The following is a 16,358-nucleotide window of genomic DNA, read 5'->3' as shown; positions in this document are numbered from 1 at the left end:
GGAAAGGCACACACCTGTCTATATAAAGCCCCCAGTTGACAGTGCATGTCAGAGCAAAAACCAAGCCATGAGGTCGAAGGAATTGTCCGTAGAGCTCCGAGACAGGATTGTGTCGAGGGACAGATCTGGGGAAGGGTAGCAAAAAATGTCTGCAGCATTGAAGGTCCCCAAGAACATAGTGGCCATTGCTCGTAAATGGAAGAAGTTTGGAACCACCAAGACTCTTCCAAGAGCTGGCCGCATGGCCAAACTGAGCAATCGGGGGAGAAGGGCTTTGGTCAGGGAGGTGACCAAGAACCTGATGGTCACTCTGACAGAGCTCTAGAGTTCCTCGGAGATGGGAGAACCTTCCCGAATGACACCCATCTCTGCAGCACTCCACCAAATCAGGCCTTTATGGTAGTGACCAGACGAAAGCCACTCCTCAGTAAAAGACACAACAGCCCGCTTGAAGTTTGCCAAAAGGCGAAGGTTTACATTCCAACGGGACAGCGACCCTAAGCACACAGCCAAGACAACACAGGAGTGGCTTAGCGACAAGTCTCTGAATGTCCTTGAGTGGCCCAGCCAGTGCCCGGACTTGAACCCAATCAAACATCTCTGGAGAGACCTGAAAATAGCTGTGCAGCAACGCTAAATATTTAACATTTCAGAATAAGGCTGTAATGCAACAAAATGTGGAAAAAGTCAAGGGGTCTGAATACTTTCCGAAGGCACTATATATATATATATATATATATATCTTACGTCCCAATGCATCACGCTTTTCCAGTATCAAAGAGTCAGACAGAGATTTCACATGATCGCATTTCATACTACCTGCAATGTGCCTTATAGGGAGAAGAGAATTAACTCACGTTTCATATCATTGGACTTTAGGGTTTCACTGATCTCCAATGTAGCCATTCCCAATAAGATGTCTGCCTTCAGCGTCTGATGACTCCATACCCGGAAAATGAGCTTACTGAAAGGTGTGAGAATTCTGTGTAGAGGGGAAAAAGTATATTTAGTTAGGGTTTAAAACACTGCACGCAGGCTATACAACAGTACACAAGGAAGAGACAATAGTGTTGTCACGATACCAGAATTTTGACTTCGACACCAGGTTCAGTATCACGATACTCAATACCACGGCAAAAAAATAAGGCATATTAACCAAAGTCACAGAATGCTACTTGATCCAGACAGATCTTTTGAGATTAATATCATTACATTTGACATTAGAATGTATGCACCTGTTGGGGCTAGGGGGCAGTATTTGCACGGCCGGATAAAAAAACGTACCCGATTTAAACTGGTTACTATTCTTGCCCAGAAATGAGAATATGCATATAATTAGTAGATTTGTATAGAAAACACTCTAAAGTTTCTAAAACTGTTTGAATGGTGTCTGTGAGTATAACAGAACTCATATGGCAGGCCAAAACCTGAGAAGATTCCATACAGGAAGCGCCCTGTCTGACAATTTGTTCTCCTTCTGTGGCATCTCTATCAAAAATACAGCATCTGTGCTGTAACGCGACATTTTCTAAGGCTTCCATTGGCTCTCAGAAGGCGCCAGAAAGTGTAATGGGGTGTCTGCAGTCTCTGGGCGAAAAACAGCAGGAGTTTTTGTGAGTGGTCAGGCTGAGAACAGTGACACTGGAGATGCGCGTCCACGAGACGACTCCATTTTTTTCTTTCAGTCCTTGAATGAATACAACGTCGACCGGTTGGAAGATTATCGCTATTTTACGAGAAAAATAGCGTAAAAATTGATTTTAAACAGCATTTGACATGCTTCGAAGTACGGTAATGGAATATTTTGATTTTTTTGTCACGCGTCACCCTTCGGATAGTGTCCTGAACGCACTAACAAAACGGAGCTATTTGAATTTAACTATGGATTATTTGGAAAAAAAACAACATTTGTTGTTGAAGTAGAAGTCCTGTGAGTGCATTCTGACGAAGAACAGCAAAGGTAATCCAATTTTTCTTATAGTAATTCTGAGTTTGGTGAGCCCCAAACTTGGTGGGTGTCAAAATAGCTAGCCGTGATGGCCGGGCTATGTACTCAGAATATTGCAAAATGTGCTTTCACCGAAAAGCTATTTTATTGACACCGCGATTGCATAAAGGAGTTCTGTATCTATAATTCTTTAAATAATTATGTATTTTGTGAACATTTATCATGGGTAATTTAGTAAATTCACCGGAAGTTTGCGGTGGGTATGCTAGTTCTGAACGTCACATGCTAATGTAAAAAGCTGGTTTTTGATATAAATATGAACTTGATTGAACAAAACATGCATGTATTGTATAACATAATGTCCTAGGAGTGTCATCTGATGAAGATCATCAAAGGTTAGTGCTGCATTTAGCTGTGGTTTTGGTTTTTGTGACATATATGCTTACTTTGAAAATGGCTGTGTGACTATTTTTGGCAGGGTACTCTCCTGACATAATCTAATGTTTCGCTTTCGTTGTAAAGCCTTTTTGAAATCGGACAATGTGGTTAGATTAACGAGAGTCTTGTCTTTAAAATGGTGTAAAATAGTCATATGTTTGAGAAATTGAAGTTATAGCATTTTTGAGGTATTTGTATTTGGCGCCACGCGATTCCACTGGCTGTTGACTAGGGTGGGACCTCGCCCAGGGAGGTTAATGAATAAATTCATACAAATCAATGTGAGTTTTTTTTTTAAACCAATCCAACTACAAAAACAACATAATGGTAGTAATTTATTTTAATGGTAAATCTCTATTGATAAACTGGGTAAATCAAGACGTAGCCTAAGCCTATTCACAATACAGGTGAATGCATACTCAATAGGTGTGTACATGCATTGAGTTATTGAGCTTGTTTTGGCTGATATCATGAGGCTACAGATAAAAAAATATATATACAAAAAAAAAGGAAGTGTACCTTCCATTTGGTTGGGCTGTCCCCAACAACAAAAAAATCTTGGGTCGACCGAAAGTCGTCTGTTTACCAACCGTTTGGTCGAAAAAACATTTTTAAACGTGCATTTTTCCATATATAGACACACCCTGTGTGTTTTAATTAAATCGACTATATGCATTGAGCTTGCCTGATGCTTTAACCTTACAGTTTGATGAAATAAGACAAATGCCTCAAGAGGGCACCAGAGAACAATGGCCCTGTGCTCTTCACAGATGAAAGCAGGTTCACACTGAGCACATGTGACAGACGTGACAGTCTGGAGACGCCGTGGAGAACGTTCTGCTGCCTGCAACATCCTCCAGCATGACCGGTTTGGCGGTGGGTCATTCATGGTGTGGGGTGGCATTTCTTTGGGGGGGCCACACAGCCCTCCATGTGCTCGCCAGAGGTAGCCTGACTGCCATTAGGTACCGAGATGAGATCCTCAGACCCCTTGTGAGACCATATGCTGGTGCGGTTGGCCCTGGGTTCCTCCTAATGCAAGACAATGCTAGACCTCATGTGGCTGGAGTGTGTCAGCAGTTCCTGCAAGAGGAAGGCATTGATGCTATGGACTGGCCCGCCCGTTCCCCAGACCTGAATCCAATTGAGCACATCCTGGACATCATGTCTCGCTCCATCCACCAACGCCACGTTGCACCACAGACTGTCCAGGAGTTGGCGGATGCTTTAGTCCAGGTCTGGGAGGAGATCCCTCAGGAGACCATCCGCCACCTCATCAGGAGCATGCCCAGGCCTTGTAGGGAGGTCATACAGGCACATGGAGGCCACACACACTACTGAGCCTCATTTTGACTTGTTTTAAGGACATTATATCAAAGTTGGATCAGCCTGTAGTGTGGTTTTCCACTTTAATTTTGAGTGCGACTCCAAATCCAGACCTCCATGGGTTGATTAATTGGATTTCCATTGATTATTTTTGTGTGATTTTGTTGTTAGCACATTCAACTATGTAAAGAAAAAAGTATTTAATAAGATTATTTCTTTCAGTCAGATCTAGGATGTGTTGTTTAAGTGTTCCCTTTACTTTTTTGAGCAGTATATATTACAAATAAAAAAATGGAAATATCACATTTACATAAGTATTCAGACCCTTTACTCAAAACTTTGTTGAAGCACCTTCAGCAGCGATTACAGCCTCGAGTCTTCTTGGGTATGACGCTACAAGCTTGGCACATCTGTATTTGGGGAGTTTCTCCCATTTTCCTCTGCAGATTCTCTCAAGCTCTGTCAGGTTGGATGGGGAACGTTGCTGCACAGCTATTTTCAGGTATCTCCAGAGATGTTTGATCGGGTTCAAGTCCGGGTTCTGGCTGGGCCACTCAAGGACATTCAGAGACTTATCCCAAAGCCACGCCTATGTTGTCTTGGCTGTGTGCTTTGGGTCTTTGTCCTGTTGGAAGGTGAACCTTCGCCCCAGTCTTAGGTCCTGAGCGCTCTGGAGCAGGTTTTCATCAAGGATCTGGCAGAATCATCCCCACAGCATGATGCTGCCACCATGCTTCTGCCACCACGCCTCACCGTAGGGATGAAGCCAAGTTTCCTCTAGACGTGACGCTTGGCATTCAGGCCAAAGAGTTCAATCTTGGTTTCATCAGACAAGAGAATCTTGTTTTTAGGTGCATTTTGGCAAACTCCAAGCGGGCTGTCATGTGTCTTTTACTGAGGAGTGGCTTCTGTCTGGCCACGCTACCATAAAGGCTTGATTTGTGGAGTGCTGCAGAGATGGTTGTCTTTCTGAAAGGTTCTCCCATCTCCATGGAGGAACTCTGGAGGTATGTCAGAGTGACCATCGGGTTCATGGTCACCTCCCTGACCTTGCTTCAAATCCTATTATAACAATTGGATGACTTTGGGTGTTCCAGTAAGCAACAATGTTGCCTTCATTAGCCCACTTTAATCCAATATTTCTGTCATTCAGTGATATTTATTCCCTTAGTAATTCGTTATGGATCCACCCAGATGTGGTTAGAAAACAATGGTAAGATGGACTCAATGATGGTTGAAGATGATGAGCACCCGGCAACGGCAATCAACATTGCTCAAATCACAGTCAGAAGACAGTCGAAGACATTTTACATTTTTTTTTCTCTCCCCAGAACAGTAACCATGTTTGTTCTCTTGTATTGTTCAGTAGTTTCGACGCAATGATTTGTCTGACAAACAAAGAACTGTGTGTGCAGCAGGCCCAGGAATGGACCAAAGCTGGCAAGACATTCAATGACATCAAGAGATATGCTGGACCCTATGTCAGAGACGTGTTTTTGGGACCACATCATGTCTATTGTCCTGCTAATAGCCCTTGTGAAAAACAAGTGTTTGAAAACACATTTTCAAAATGCCTCCAGGCCGACAGACAACTTTCTTACTTTTTCCCCTTCCACTTGCCTCTTCCATGTATTCCCATAGTAATTTGTTATGGATCCATTAATATATTTAAAGTCCCTAAACTCGACAATAGTCTATTTTCCTGATGATAGCTGAAATAAACATCTGCATTTTGAAATTATCATTTTATTAATGAAAGCATAAAGATGTTGATGATGTGCCAGAGAATCGGTACATCGAAAATCTCTTCCCAAATATTTTGCACATCTGTCAATTATTTGGTCCTCTTCTCCAAATGCAGACAATGACGCAAAACACATTTCCGCCTGGGTTTGCATTGCAAATGAGGGCATCAACCTGGTCAAGTCACCAGCAGAGTAAGTAGACCTTTATGTAGTAAAATAAAGGTTCAATAAAAATAAATAAAAAGACCTACAACACATTATTCAACATTTGTGAGACTCATGTCGCCTACGGTAGGCCTACAGTATTACAAATCTCTACATGTAGGTTTCCTAATTTAAACCCGATCGAACTTGTTTGGCATCAACTGAAAACATTCATCCGTAACTCTGCCAAGCCTACAAGGAAAGATGAACTGGTGAAGGCCATCAAGACGTTTTGGCTTGAGAAAATTACGATACAACAATGCAACAACAACGCAACAAATACATTGATCATCTCAGCAAGGTTTTACCCGTGGTCGTGGAGCTGGGGAAGTGCAACTAAAATGTAGTTGAAATAAACATTGAATACATTGCAAGTTGGGGGGATTTTCACACCTACAGTAGCCGGGCTATGAAATTACCATTTTGTAAATAAATCACACAAAAAAAACAGGAGGTGGACTTCCAGAGCTCACAGGTGACTCTCCGTGACTCTCCTGGCTCTGGACCAACGCATCAGCTGATTCATTTTACAATCACGGCTAAAGCAATTTAATTAAAAGGTTTAATTTAGGAAAATATTGCGCTGTACAACGGGACAGGTCAAGAGTACTGTAGGCCTAAGCTACTAGGTGACTGCAAGTGAAGAGCAAAATAATCCTTACATTCCCAAATAAAAATCTGATTGATTTATCAAGACCAGTCCACATGCTCTGTCATTCAATAATAATAATAGTTGGATAAAAAAATCGGCTCTCGGAACTCATTAAAAGGTGGCTTCTATCTTCAATATAATCATTAGTTCAGAAGATTAAACCTATAGGTTTTAGGCCTGCAGTAGGTTATAATAAACGGAAAATTGCGTGTCAATTAATAAACCATGTGCCATGGAATCGGTACATCGAAAATCTCTTCCCAACTATTTTGCACAGCTGTCATTTTTTTGGTCCTTAAATGAAACTGGTATATATTTTTATTTATCACAATTTTCTTTAAACTATTTGGTTTTTAATGCAGGGCCGACAGACAAGGTCCTTAATTATTTTTTTTGTTTTTAACTGAAATTGCAATCAACTTTCTATGTCTTGTTTAAAAAAATAACGATATTTTGATTAGCGTTTAAACTCTCCCTTGTGATAGTGTGGTGCAATGACAGAATGCCATCATCTACCATTAACAGTCGCGGCATAAGCTCGTAACTTTTTAAGGAAGAACCACTGTATGCTAAATGAACATACATGCAAATATGAATGCAAAAAATTATTGCTGTAGTTACTTACACTGTGAGTGACTGCTTCCATTTGGGGTTGTGGGTGTTGTTGCATTTCTCCGTCTTCTTCGACTGGCCGTCCACAGCCACCTCTACGTACGGACTGGGGCCAAACCAGTTCTTTTTGTTCTCCTTCAGTTTGGCCGACAGCACTGTGTGCAAATAAAGGACATAAAACACACAAATAGCATGGTAAGCAAAAGTGTAGTAAATGCTCTTATCAGTCACTGAAGTGAGATATAGAAATAAACCTCAGAATGGAAATGCGAGAACTACATTCACTTAGGCCTAACCAATACTTTTGTTTTGGGGTCTGCTAATATCCTACTCTGTTATTTATATTTTTTGAACCACTGAATAGCATACCATCACTTTACTATTAGCTACTAAGGGCTATAAGTTAGGGTGTAACAAAAGGTCAAAACTCACCAGTAACTTGAAGTTGGGCCTTCATGGTTCAGCCATTAACACTGAAGCCCGCTTCGGTTACGACAGGCTCTGCAGAGAAAGCAAACGTGACATCAAATGTAAACATTAGGAAATAAGACACTCGTCTATATTACAGGTGTCCTCGTTTACACAAGGGATTATCCCACTGCAGTCAATGGAACGTTTAAATATACTACCATACTTAGGCCTATAACAAACCTATGGAGACAAACTAAACAAGGCAATGAAATGAAATGCTAACATTGAGCATTTTGTTGCACAGAGAGTAAAAAGTAGCCAAATAGCCTACCTTGGCATACTAATAGGCTAGGCAATCCCAACTATCATGTCCCTTTCTACTAAAGAGCCGTGACATTGGTGGTCACAGCTACATCAGAAGGATAGGAAAAGTTAAATCCCTCCTGGATTACCAGATTACGCAAACTAGTACATCATGAGTCACCGATAGTTTTAGGCCCCGATTGGTGTCCTCAGATAGCCATTTGGCCTAGCGGCTCATAGGTGACAGTTACAGACTGTGGGCCCTTGTTACATTGTTTTTGGAAATTTGGGTTTATAGATGTCATTATATCTTAGATTATGTAGGTTTAGACCTACAGTGCAGTCAGAAAGTATTCAGACCCCTTCCCTTTTTCCACATTTTGTTACGTTACAGCCTTATTCTAAAATTGATTAAATCGTTTTTTCCCCCTCATCAATCTACACACAATACCCCATAATGACAAAGCAAAAACAGATTTGTACATTTTTTGCAAATGTATATACTTTTTTTTTTTAAGAAATATGACATTTACATAAGGATTCAGACCCTTTACTCAGTACTTTGTTGAAGCACCTTTGGCAGCGATTACAGCCTTGAGTCTTCTTGGATATGACACTACAAGCTTGGCACACCTTTATTTGGGGAGTTTCTCCCATTTTCCTCTGTAGATCCTCTCAAGCTCTGTCAGGTTGGATGGGGAGCACCGCTGTTCAGGTATTTTCAGGTTTCTCCAGAGATGTTCGATTGGGTTCAAGTCCAGGCTCTGGCTGGGCCACTCAAGGTCATTCAAAGACTTGTCCCAAAGCCACTACTGTACTGTCTTGGCTGTGTGCTTAGGGTTGTTTTGTTGGAAGGTGAATCTTCACCCCCAGTCTGAGGTCCTGAGTGCTCTGGAGCAGGTTTTCTTTCAAGGATCTCTCTGTACTTTGTTCCTTTCATCTTTCCCTCAATCTTGAATAGTCTCCCAGTCCCTGCCGCTGATAAACATCCTCACAGCATGATGCTGCCACCACCATGCTACACCGTAGGGATGGTGCCATATTTGCAAAAATACCTAAAACCTGTTTTTGCTTAGTCATTATGGGGTATTGTGTGTAGATTGATGAGGGAAAAAATGTATTTAATCCATTTTAGAATAAGGCTGTAACGTAACAAAATTGGGAAAACGTCAAGGGATCTGAATAATTTTCCAAATGCACTGTATGTACATAGCCTAATTTTGCTAAGAAATATACTAGCTAGCATGCCAACATCTCATGTCTGACTCACTAATTTGAGCAGAGTTGTATCCAAAGCAGAGCCAATAAAATTAAATCAAGTAGATTAAATGTAGGTTTAGGAAACCTGTTCCTTCGATAACAAGCTATGAAAATGCATTTTTATGCGACTTTCCAAGAGAATTGTAAAAGTTAGCCTAAAGTTATAACTATTCAATGGGGCCTTGTTGTCTAGGATTGGCTATATGCACGGCGTACCTACGTAAGGCCAGTGTAAACATTCAAATCTGCCAACAAGTTAAAAATGAATGTATAAGAATATGCCAATGGAACAGTCCATGCCATTGAAAATATATTCAGGCTCATAAAGAAGCTCAGTGCTGGAGGAAACAAACACGGAAATCTGAGACAAACATATCAGTGTAGGACAGTTATTTTTGAAAGGGAAAAAAGCTTAGGTATGATGAAGCAGACAAAAAAAATCCTACATCTGCTAATCATCAATGCAGTAACTGCAAATTGCAGGAAAAACCAAGGAGAAAATGTATAGAATATTGCACTAATAATTTATTACACATATAAAGCGCTTTTTCATATTACAAGAATAATCTCAAAGTGCATAAAATATGTTTTTTTAAATAAATAAATATTTATACACAAACACACTGAGTGTACAAGACATTAGGAACACCTGTTCCTTCCATGACAGACTGACCAGGTGAAAGCTATGATCCCTTATTAATGTCTAAGGCTGACCCCATTTCGTCAACTGGTCGATTGTTTGGTTTATAGACTGTTGGTTGACCGATATTATTTTTTTTAGTCGAGCCGTTGCATAAAAAAAAACATATTGATTGTCGCCTGTCTCAGCAGACTAATCCATTGCGGAGGCCGCGGGGATGGCACACCAGTACTACATTCACCGGTAATTCCCAGAATTATGTTTGTTTGGTTACCATAATTTCTGTTAATGCATTCAATATATTATTATTAGTCTTTACTCTTCTCATTGTCAGAGTGGACGCATTGTTTGCAGAGCGCACAAACTAGGCTACACTTGTGAGAAACAAGTTTATTTCATTCCATTTAGGCAATAAGTTGTAAAATGTATTGTCTTTTGTTTGAAACGCTCCTGTCAAAGTTGAGTAAGGACGCACACCTGATTATGCATATATAAGTAGGCTTAGGCTACCTGGCCTGCATGCAAATGTAGGCAATTGTATTTATTTTTTTTACCGTTATTTTACCAGGTAAGTTGACTGAGAACACATTCTCATTTACAGCAACGACCTGGTGAATAGTTTCAGGGGAGAGGAGGGGGATGAATGAGCCAATTGTAAGCTGGGGATGATTAGGTGGCCATGATGGTATGAGGGCCAGATTGGGAATTTAGCCAGGACACCAGGGTTAACACCGCTACTCTTACGATAAGTGCAATGGGATCTTTAATGACCTCAGAGTCAGGACACCCATTTAACGTCCCATCCGAAAGACGGCACCCTACACAGGGCTGTGTCCCAAATCACTGCCCTGGGGCATTGGGATATTTTTTAGACCAGAGGAAAGAGTGCCTCCTACTGCCCTCCAACACCACTTCCAGCAGCATCTGGTCTCCCATCCAGGGACTGACCAGGACCAACCCTGCTTAGCTTCAGAAGCAAGCCAGCAGTGGGATGCAGGGTGGTATGCTGCCCATCTGGGGATCTGATAGTATTTCTGATTCTCTTAACTCATCACCACTAATGAGCTAGGGAGCTTCTCAAAGTAATTTTTCTCCACCTCAAATAGCAAGTAAATTAAGTCTGTTTTTACATCCATTGAGAATTACAACAGTTCAATGTAGCCTATATGAACAATATTTCCAGCTGTCTCCCTTTCGATAACCACTCTGAAAAAAAAACATGTACATTTGAAAATCATAACATTTCTAACGATCTGGATGCCAGTTAAGATACATTGGCACTCCAAATGGAAAAAAGGTTGCCGACCACTGGTATAGCCTATTACCGGCAACTTCTGGACCGTAATGGCAGAATCTGTGAAGGCCAGCAGCAGCGGGAGGTGAGGGTTCGGGAAAAGGTTATCTTGATTTTTGTCTCCCTTGAGTCATTTGTGTGTCTTAATTATTTAATCACAGTGTGCTTAACCTTTTCACGCATGAGTTCCAAATATCTCTAAAATGCTGACCAGACCGGGAATGTCGCGTGCGGGAGCGTCGCAAAATACATTTAGAAATCCATGTTATTCAATTATTGCACCCACACTGCTCGCGTGCGCCAACAAGCGTCTGCGATGCCAAGGGCTAAAATAAAATTCCTTTCTATTTCTGACGCAGATTGCGGTGAAAGTCCTGCCTCTCCCATCTCCTCATTGGTTTATAGAAGCAGGTACCCACGTGCCATCTCCTCATTGGTTATACCCACATGGGTGATTGAAAGACAAACTGTTGCTGGTTGTCGTGGTAAAACTATGAAAGTTAGATGCCAATCGCCATATAAGTTAAACAATGAAAAAACCTGGAAGGAGGAGAGATGACTAGAAACAATTCGGTTGGCCGTTTTATGTGTGGATTAATTGTCGGAGTAGAGGACCTTGTGCATTTCAGGTAAAATAACAACTCAATGTTTATATCCCAGGACGAATTAGCTAGCAACAGCAAGCTAGCTAAATAGGACATTTAGCTAGCAAGTGCAAGCTAACTAGCTAAATTGCCATACATGTTTAATGCTTTTCGACCTGTCCCCAAATTAATGCCATTGGTTCAGAGTTTGTTTTGATATTTTAACCTGCATGTCGTGATTGCGTTTGGTGTAGGGGGACAAAATACATTGATGCACAGCCTGTTTGGGTTCCGTGTAACGGTCATCCAAACACTATTTGTTTTTTTTTGTGTGTGCGATGTCAGAATGGACTCACTGTTCCAAAATGTGATTGTTACGCAACAAGACAGTTAACCCGCACTGCCCTCAAGCTATTTAGATATAGGCTGTTTCAACTTGTCAAATTCAAATAGTTTTCTAACAAGTTTCAATTAAGGTGTGTTGCGCCTACTCATTAATTCACATAAGAAGTAGCCCATTTCACTGGACAAATTATGTTTAAAGCTTTATTGAGTCTGACAAACTCTTCAGCGAGAGCTAAGCACTTCCCCAGTGCTTCCCCAGATGAGGTATGCATCTCTAGTCAGAACAGGTCTTGCACAAACTTTCCCCCCCGGCACATTTTCTGGCTGGTGTCCGCATTACCTTCATGGTTGTTTTCCTTACAAATAATAACTTAGGACATGTGTGCGTTCCTATCAAAGTAAGGGCCTTATCTTCTGTGCATCGTGTTGTCGTTTCTACTGTAGCATACCGTATATATGTACAGTACCAGCCAAAAGTCTGGACACCTACTTATTCATTTTCTTTATTTTTAATATTTTCTACACTGTAGAATAATTTAGATATCAAAGCTATGAAATAATACAAATGGAATCATGCAGTAACCAAAAGTGTTAAACAAATCGAAATATTATATTTAAATTTGAGATTCTTCAAAGTAGCCACCCTTTGCCTTGATGACAGCTTTGCACACTCTTGACACGCTCAACCAGCTTCATGAGGTAGTCACCTGGAATGCATTTCAATTAACAGGTGGGCCTTGTTAAAAGTTAATTTGTGGAATTTCTTAATGGCTTCGAGCCAATCAGATGTGTTGTGACAAGATAGGGGTGGTATACACAAGATGGTCTTTTACAAAATAGGGCTAAGTCAATATTACAGAAGAACAGCTCAAATAAGCAAAGAGAAACGACAGTCCATCATTACTTTAAGACATGAAGGTCAGTCAATCCAGTAACTTTCTGATCAAACTTGATCAATGTAGAAGCAGACATTTTTCATACCTTTGGTCATCATAATTTGGTCTGGTTTTCTTCAAATATCCTCCAACTTCATGAAAAACATGATTTTGACTGTCCATGACCTTTAAAGCCTGCTTTAAAAGCCCCAATAGTTTGAGCAGTTTGGCATGGCCTGAACGTAGTGTGCGTGGAGGTTTATAGGGTGAGAGGAGATCTGACAGGTAGGCAGGTCCGGTGCCATTTAAGGCTTTGTAGACGAAGTTAATTTGAAAGGCAATTCATTGAGTGACAGCCAATGGATGTCAGCATGGATGGGGGAGATGGTGGTAGACTTATTTGTTTTCCTTGCAGCATTGTTTTGGATGAGCTGTAATTTATTAATTGGATTTACAGGCAGGCCCCCAAGAACTGTGTTCACATAATCAATTCTAGAGAAAGCGAATGCATGGATAAGCTTTTCTTGATCAGAAATGGTGAGAAGGTTTTAGGCGGGAAATGTTCTTCAGATGAAAGAATGAGGTTTTTCAAAATGTGGGTATTGTAGGAGAGAGCAGGGTCGAATTTCACACTCAAGTTTATGACTGAGGAGAGGGGAATGATGTGGTCTCTATCGCAAGACAGATGCTGCAGGAGTTGTTGATCTGCTGGGGGGTGCGTATCAGCATTGCCTCTGTCTTGCTGCTGTTGAATTGGAGGAAGTTGTTCTGCTTCCAAGACTTTACCTCTTCCAGACAGGATTTGTTTTAAGGTACACTTGTGCAACATCTGCATAGCAGTGGAAATGGGCACTGTGCTGTCTGAAGATCTGGACAAGTGGGAGCATGTAGACTAGGAAGAGAATGGGTGCAAGCACCGACCCTTGTAGGACCCAACAGATTATGGTGGACTCCTCTGATATCACCAAGGGTGACATCCTGCTTGCCGTTAGAGAGGTAGCTGAACCGGTTTAGGGCAGTCCCACAGATGGCAGTGTGCTCTCTGAGGCACTGCAGTAGAATGGCGTGATTTACTGTGTCAAAAGCAACACTGAGCTCCAGAAAAATCAAGATGATCCTGAATCTGCAGCCATGAGCATGTCATTTGCAATTTGCACCAAGGCTGTCTCAGTACTGTTTATGGGTCTTAAGTTTGACTGAATAAAATACACCCAAATCAATAGAACCAAAATGCTTTCGCCTAAATGTTCATATCTGTTTAATAACATGTTTGGAATGACAATGGGACCCACAGTATGGAAGCCCACTTCCGCCACACAAAACATTTATTAAATGAGGATACACACAATTCAAAATGTTGAGATACTAAGTTGAAATGTTGAGATAGTAGACCATACTCATATATGATTCTTCATTTGTAACATTATGTGGTGATGCACGACAAGATCCCAGAGTGGGGAGGACCCTAGTTGTCGAGTACAACATTGTAATAAACCAGCTGTAAAACAGTTGTATATGGGCTGATGGGACCAGATTGGACAATATAACTAGCGGGCTGAGCTTACTTTATGCAGGGTTGCATCGTGTAGGCCTTTGCATTTCTAATTAAAAATGTACTCACACATCACTACTGTGTTGATTAATTCCAGACAATAATGTGATTGATAATGTCTAGGTAGCCTTGCCACTCGAAGTTTGAATATAAACCAAATTGGATCACATTAACATTTCTCTTAACACAAATAAATAGGCCTATTTTAGGCCATAAATCCATAGCTTAGGCTATAAATACATGACGTTACCGCTTCGTTTCCCCCAGCCAAAGGGGATCAGAGCGCATAGGCATCTCTAGCCTACCTGCAGCTGTGGTTGTTATCAGTAGGCTACAGTTGATCAGACTGAAGCACAGATTAACTGTGCACGAGTTGACAAATCATGAGGCAAATCAGTCTAAACGACAGTACTTTGTCCCTTTTTCAACACGTTTGTGTCAATATTTGTTGGGGCAAATGCCAGCCCGCCAGATGTTTGCCAGCGGCCCTGCTGTGCTGATCTCTGCAATGTGTTTAGATGGATTGACTTGGGCATCTCAAAATGTCTATTTAGTATCACAAACTGTCTAGATAAGCAAGTCAACATTTTGAAATACTTGGTCATAATTTCAAGATGCAAATTCAACCTTTTACATCTACCTTTTAAACAAATGTTGGCAGTGGCAATGGGCTTCCGAGGAAACAAGGCAGTCTAAAAATAAAGGGTGCTGGCCTACTGTTCCCCTCGCCTCATTTCTTTAGTGGAACCTGGCTCTCACTTTTCTGTCTGGGTTGAAGGCAAACACTGACTCGTCCCTTGGTTTCCTAACTTCCACAGGCTAGTGACATTAAGTATGTCAAGCTCAGAAGTTGCCACAAAACCCCCTTCCATAAATAAAGGTTAAATGAAAAAAATACAAAAATTAAAATATATATCACCACAAAACGCAAATCCGATTTTACATAATTAACTAGCTAGCTACTTCTGGTAGAAAGACAAACGCTTAGTAACTAACGTTATTAGTATTGCTAACTGTTTGTGTGTGTGGGGGATATACAGCTAAATTAGCTAACTAACTAATCCACGTTTTAGTGTTAGCAAAATACAACCATGTAGACCTAACCACGTTAGATAACTAAAGTAGGTACTGTATGTTTGCTAGCTAAATTAGCTGCCCTGTAGATACTGTTTGAATAATTTCTGATTCAACAGGGTAACGATACAACAATGTATAGCCTACTGCTACAAGGAATAGGAGCGATAAAATAGGAAAATGTCAAGCGAAAAACAAAACGGAGATTACAATAACAAGCCCTGGTCGCTCTGTCTGGTTGAAAGCAGGCCAAAAAAGCTAGCTAGTTACTAACAGCTAACAACAACAACTCTGGTAGATAACTAGTTAGCTATCGTTACATATTAGTTTCACAACATATAGAAGAACAAACACTAGATTATAGTTAGCTATCTTAATTATTAACTAGCTACTTAGTCAGTAGCATGTGTCGTGAAGTTTTGCACAGGTTTGCTAGCTTTGAATTTTGCTGTCACACAGGTGAGATAGCTAGCTAACGTTAGCTAGCCTAGGCTAAATAGCTAGCTACGGATATCTTTGAAAATGTACAATTCTTCCATAAAAACGATTGGATTATGTCTTACCCGTGACGGTTGGTAGCAAATTTTTCTGTAATGTCCCCTCACGCCCACCAAGGCATATGTGGACGGTAAACGATTTCTCAGAAAAACTAGAAAGATGTCTGACAGCTACCGCTCACAGCCCTTGGCACGGTTTCCACCAGGTTTGCACGAGCCCATTCACTTCTTCGTATATGGTATTACGGCGGTTAGCAAACAAACACTAGAGGTGCATGCCACCACCTACTGTACTGGAGTGTGTAGTCAATCACAGTTTAAAGACAGACAAAATAATAAACAAACACAACCCGACTTCCGCCTACATAGACATACCCAAAAGTACTGTAATACTTTATAATGAGAGGGCCATAAACAAAACCTAGTAATGCTTATACTACCAGAAATATTACAATCTCATAGTTATGTTATCTATGTTATCAAACATAGTTATACACTGCTGAGGTGTAGTCATTTTTAGGACACAAGGTCAAGTACACAGTACGAATATGATTAAAATGTAAAAATATAAAAAATCATATCATTTTTCCTATTCAAC

The 16,358-nt window shown here is 40.8% G+C and overlaps 1 protein-coding gene across 1 annotated transcript in view; it reads right to left on the bottom strand.

Annotated features, from left to right (window-relative positions):
* The window catches only part of LOC115208362 (E3 ubiquitin-protein ligase Itchy), a 68,979-nt gene extending 52,958 nt beyond the window's left edge, over positions 1–16,021 (bottom strand). The window contains exons 1-4 of the mRNA XM_029776359.1: positions 15,827–16,021; positions 7,358–7,426; positions 6,939–7,080; positions 858–982 (exon numbers count right to left, since the gene is read on the bottom strand). Of these exons, the coding sequence (XP_029632219.1) occupies positions 858–982; positions 6,939–7,080; positions 7,358–7,382 (292 nt within the window). The 5' untranslated portion in view covers positions 7,383–7,426; positions 15,827–16,021. The remainder of the gene's footprint in view (positions 1–857; positions 983–6,938; positions 7,081–7,357; positions 7,427–15,826) is intronic.
* Between the last annotated feature and the right edge of the window lie 337 nt (positions 16,022–16,358).

This window comes from Salmo trutta, chromosome 14 (genome assembly GCF_901001165.1).
Source record: "Salmo trutta chromosome 14, fSalTru1.1, whole genome shotgun sequence".
NCBI classification, from domain to species: Eukaryota; Metazoa; Chordata; class Actinopteri; order Salmoniformes; family Salmonidae; genus Salmo; species Salmo trutta.
Note: the sequence above shows the minus strand (reverse complement) of the source record. Positions and strands in the feature narration are given on the sequence as shown.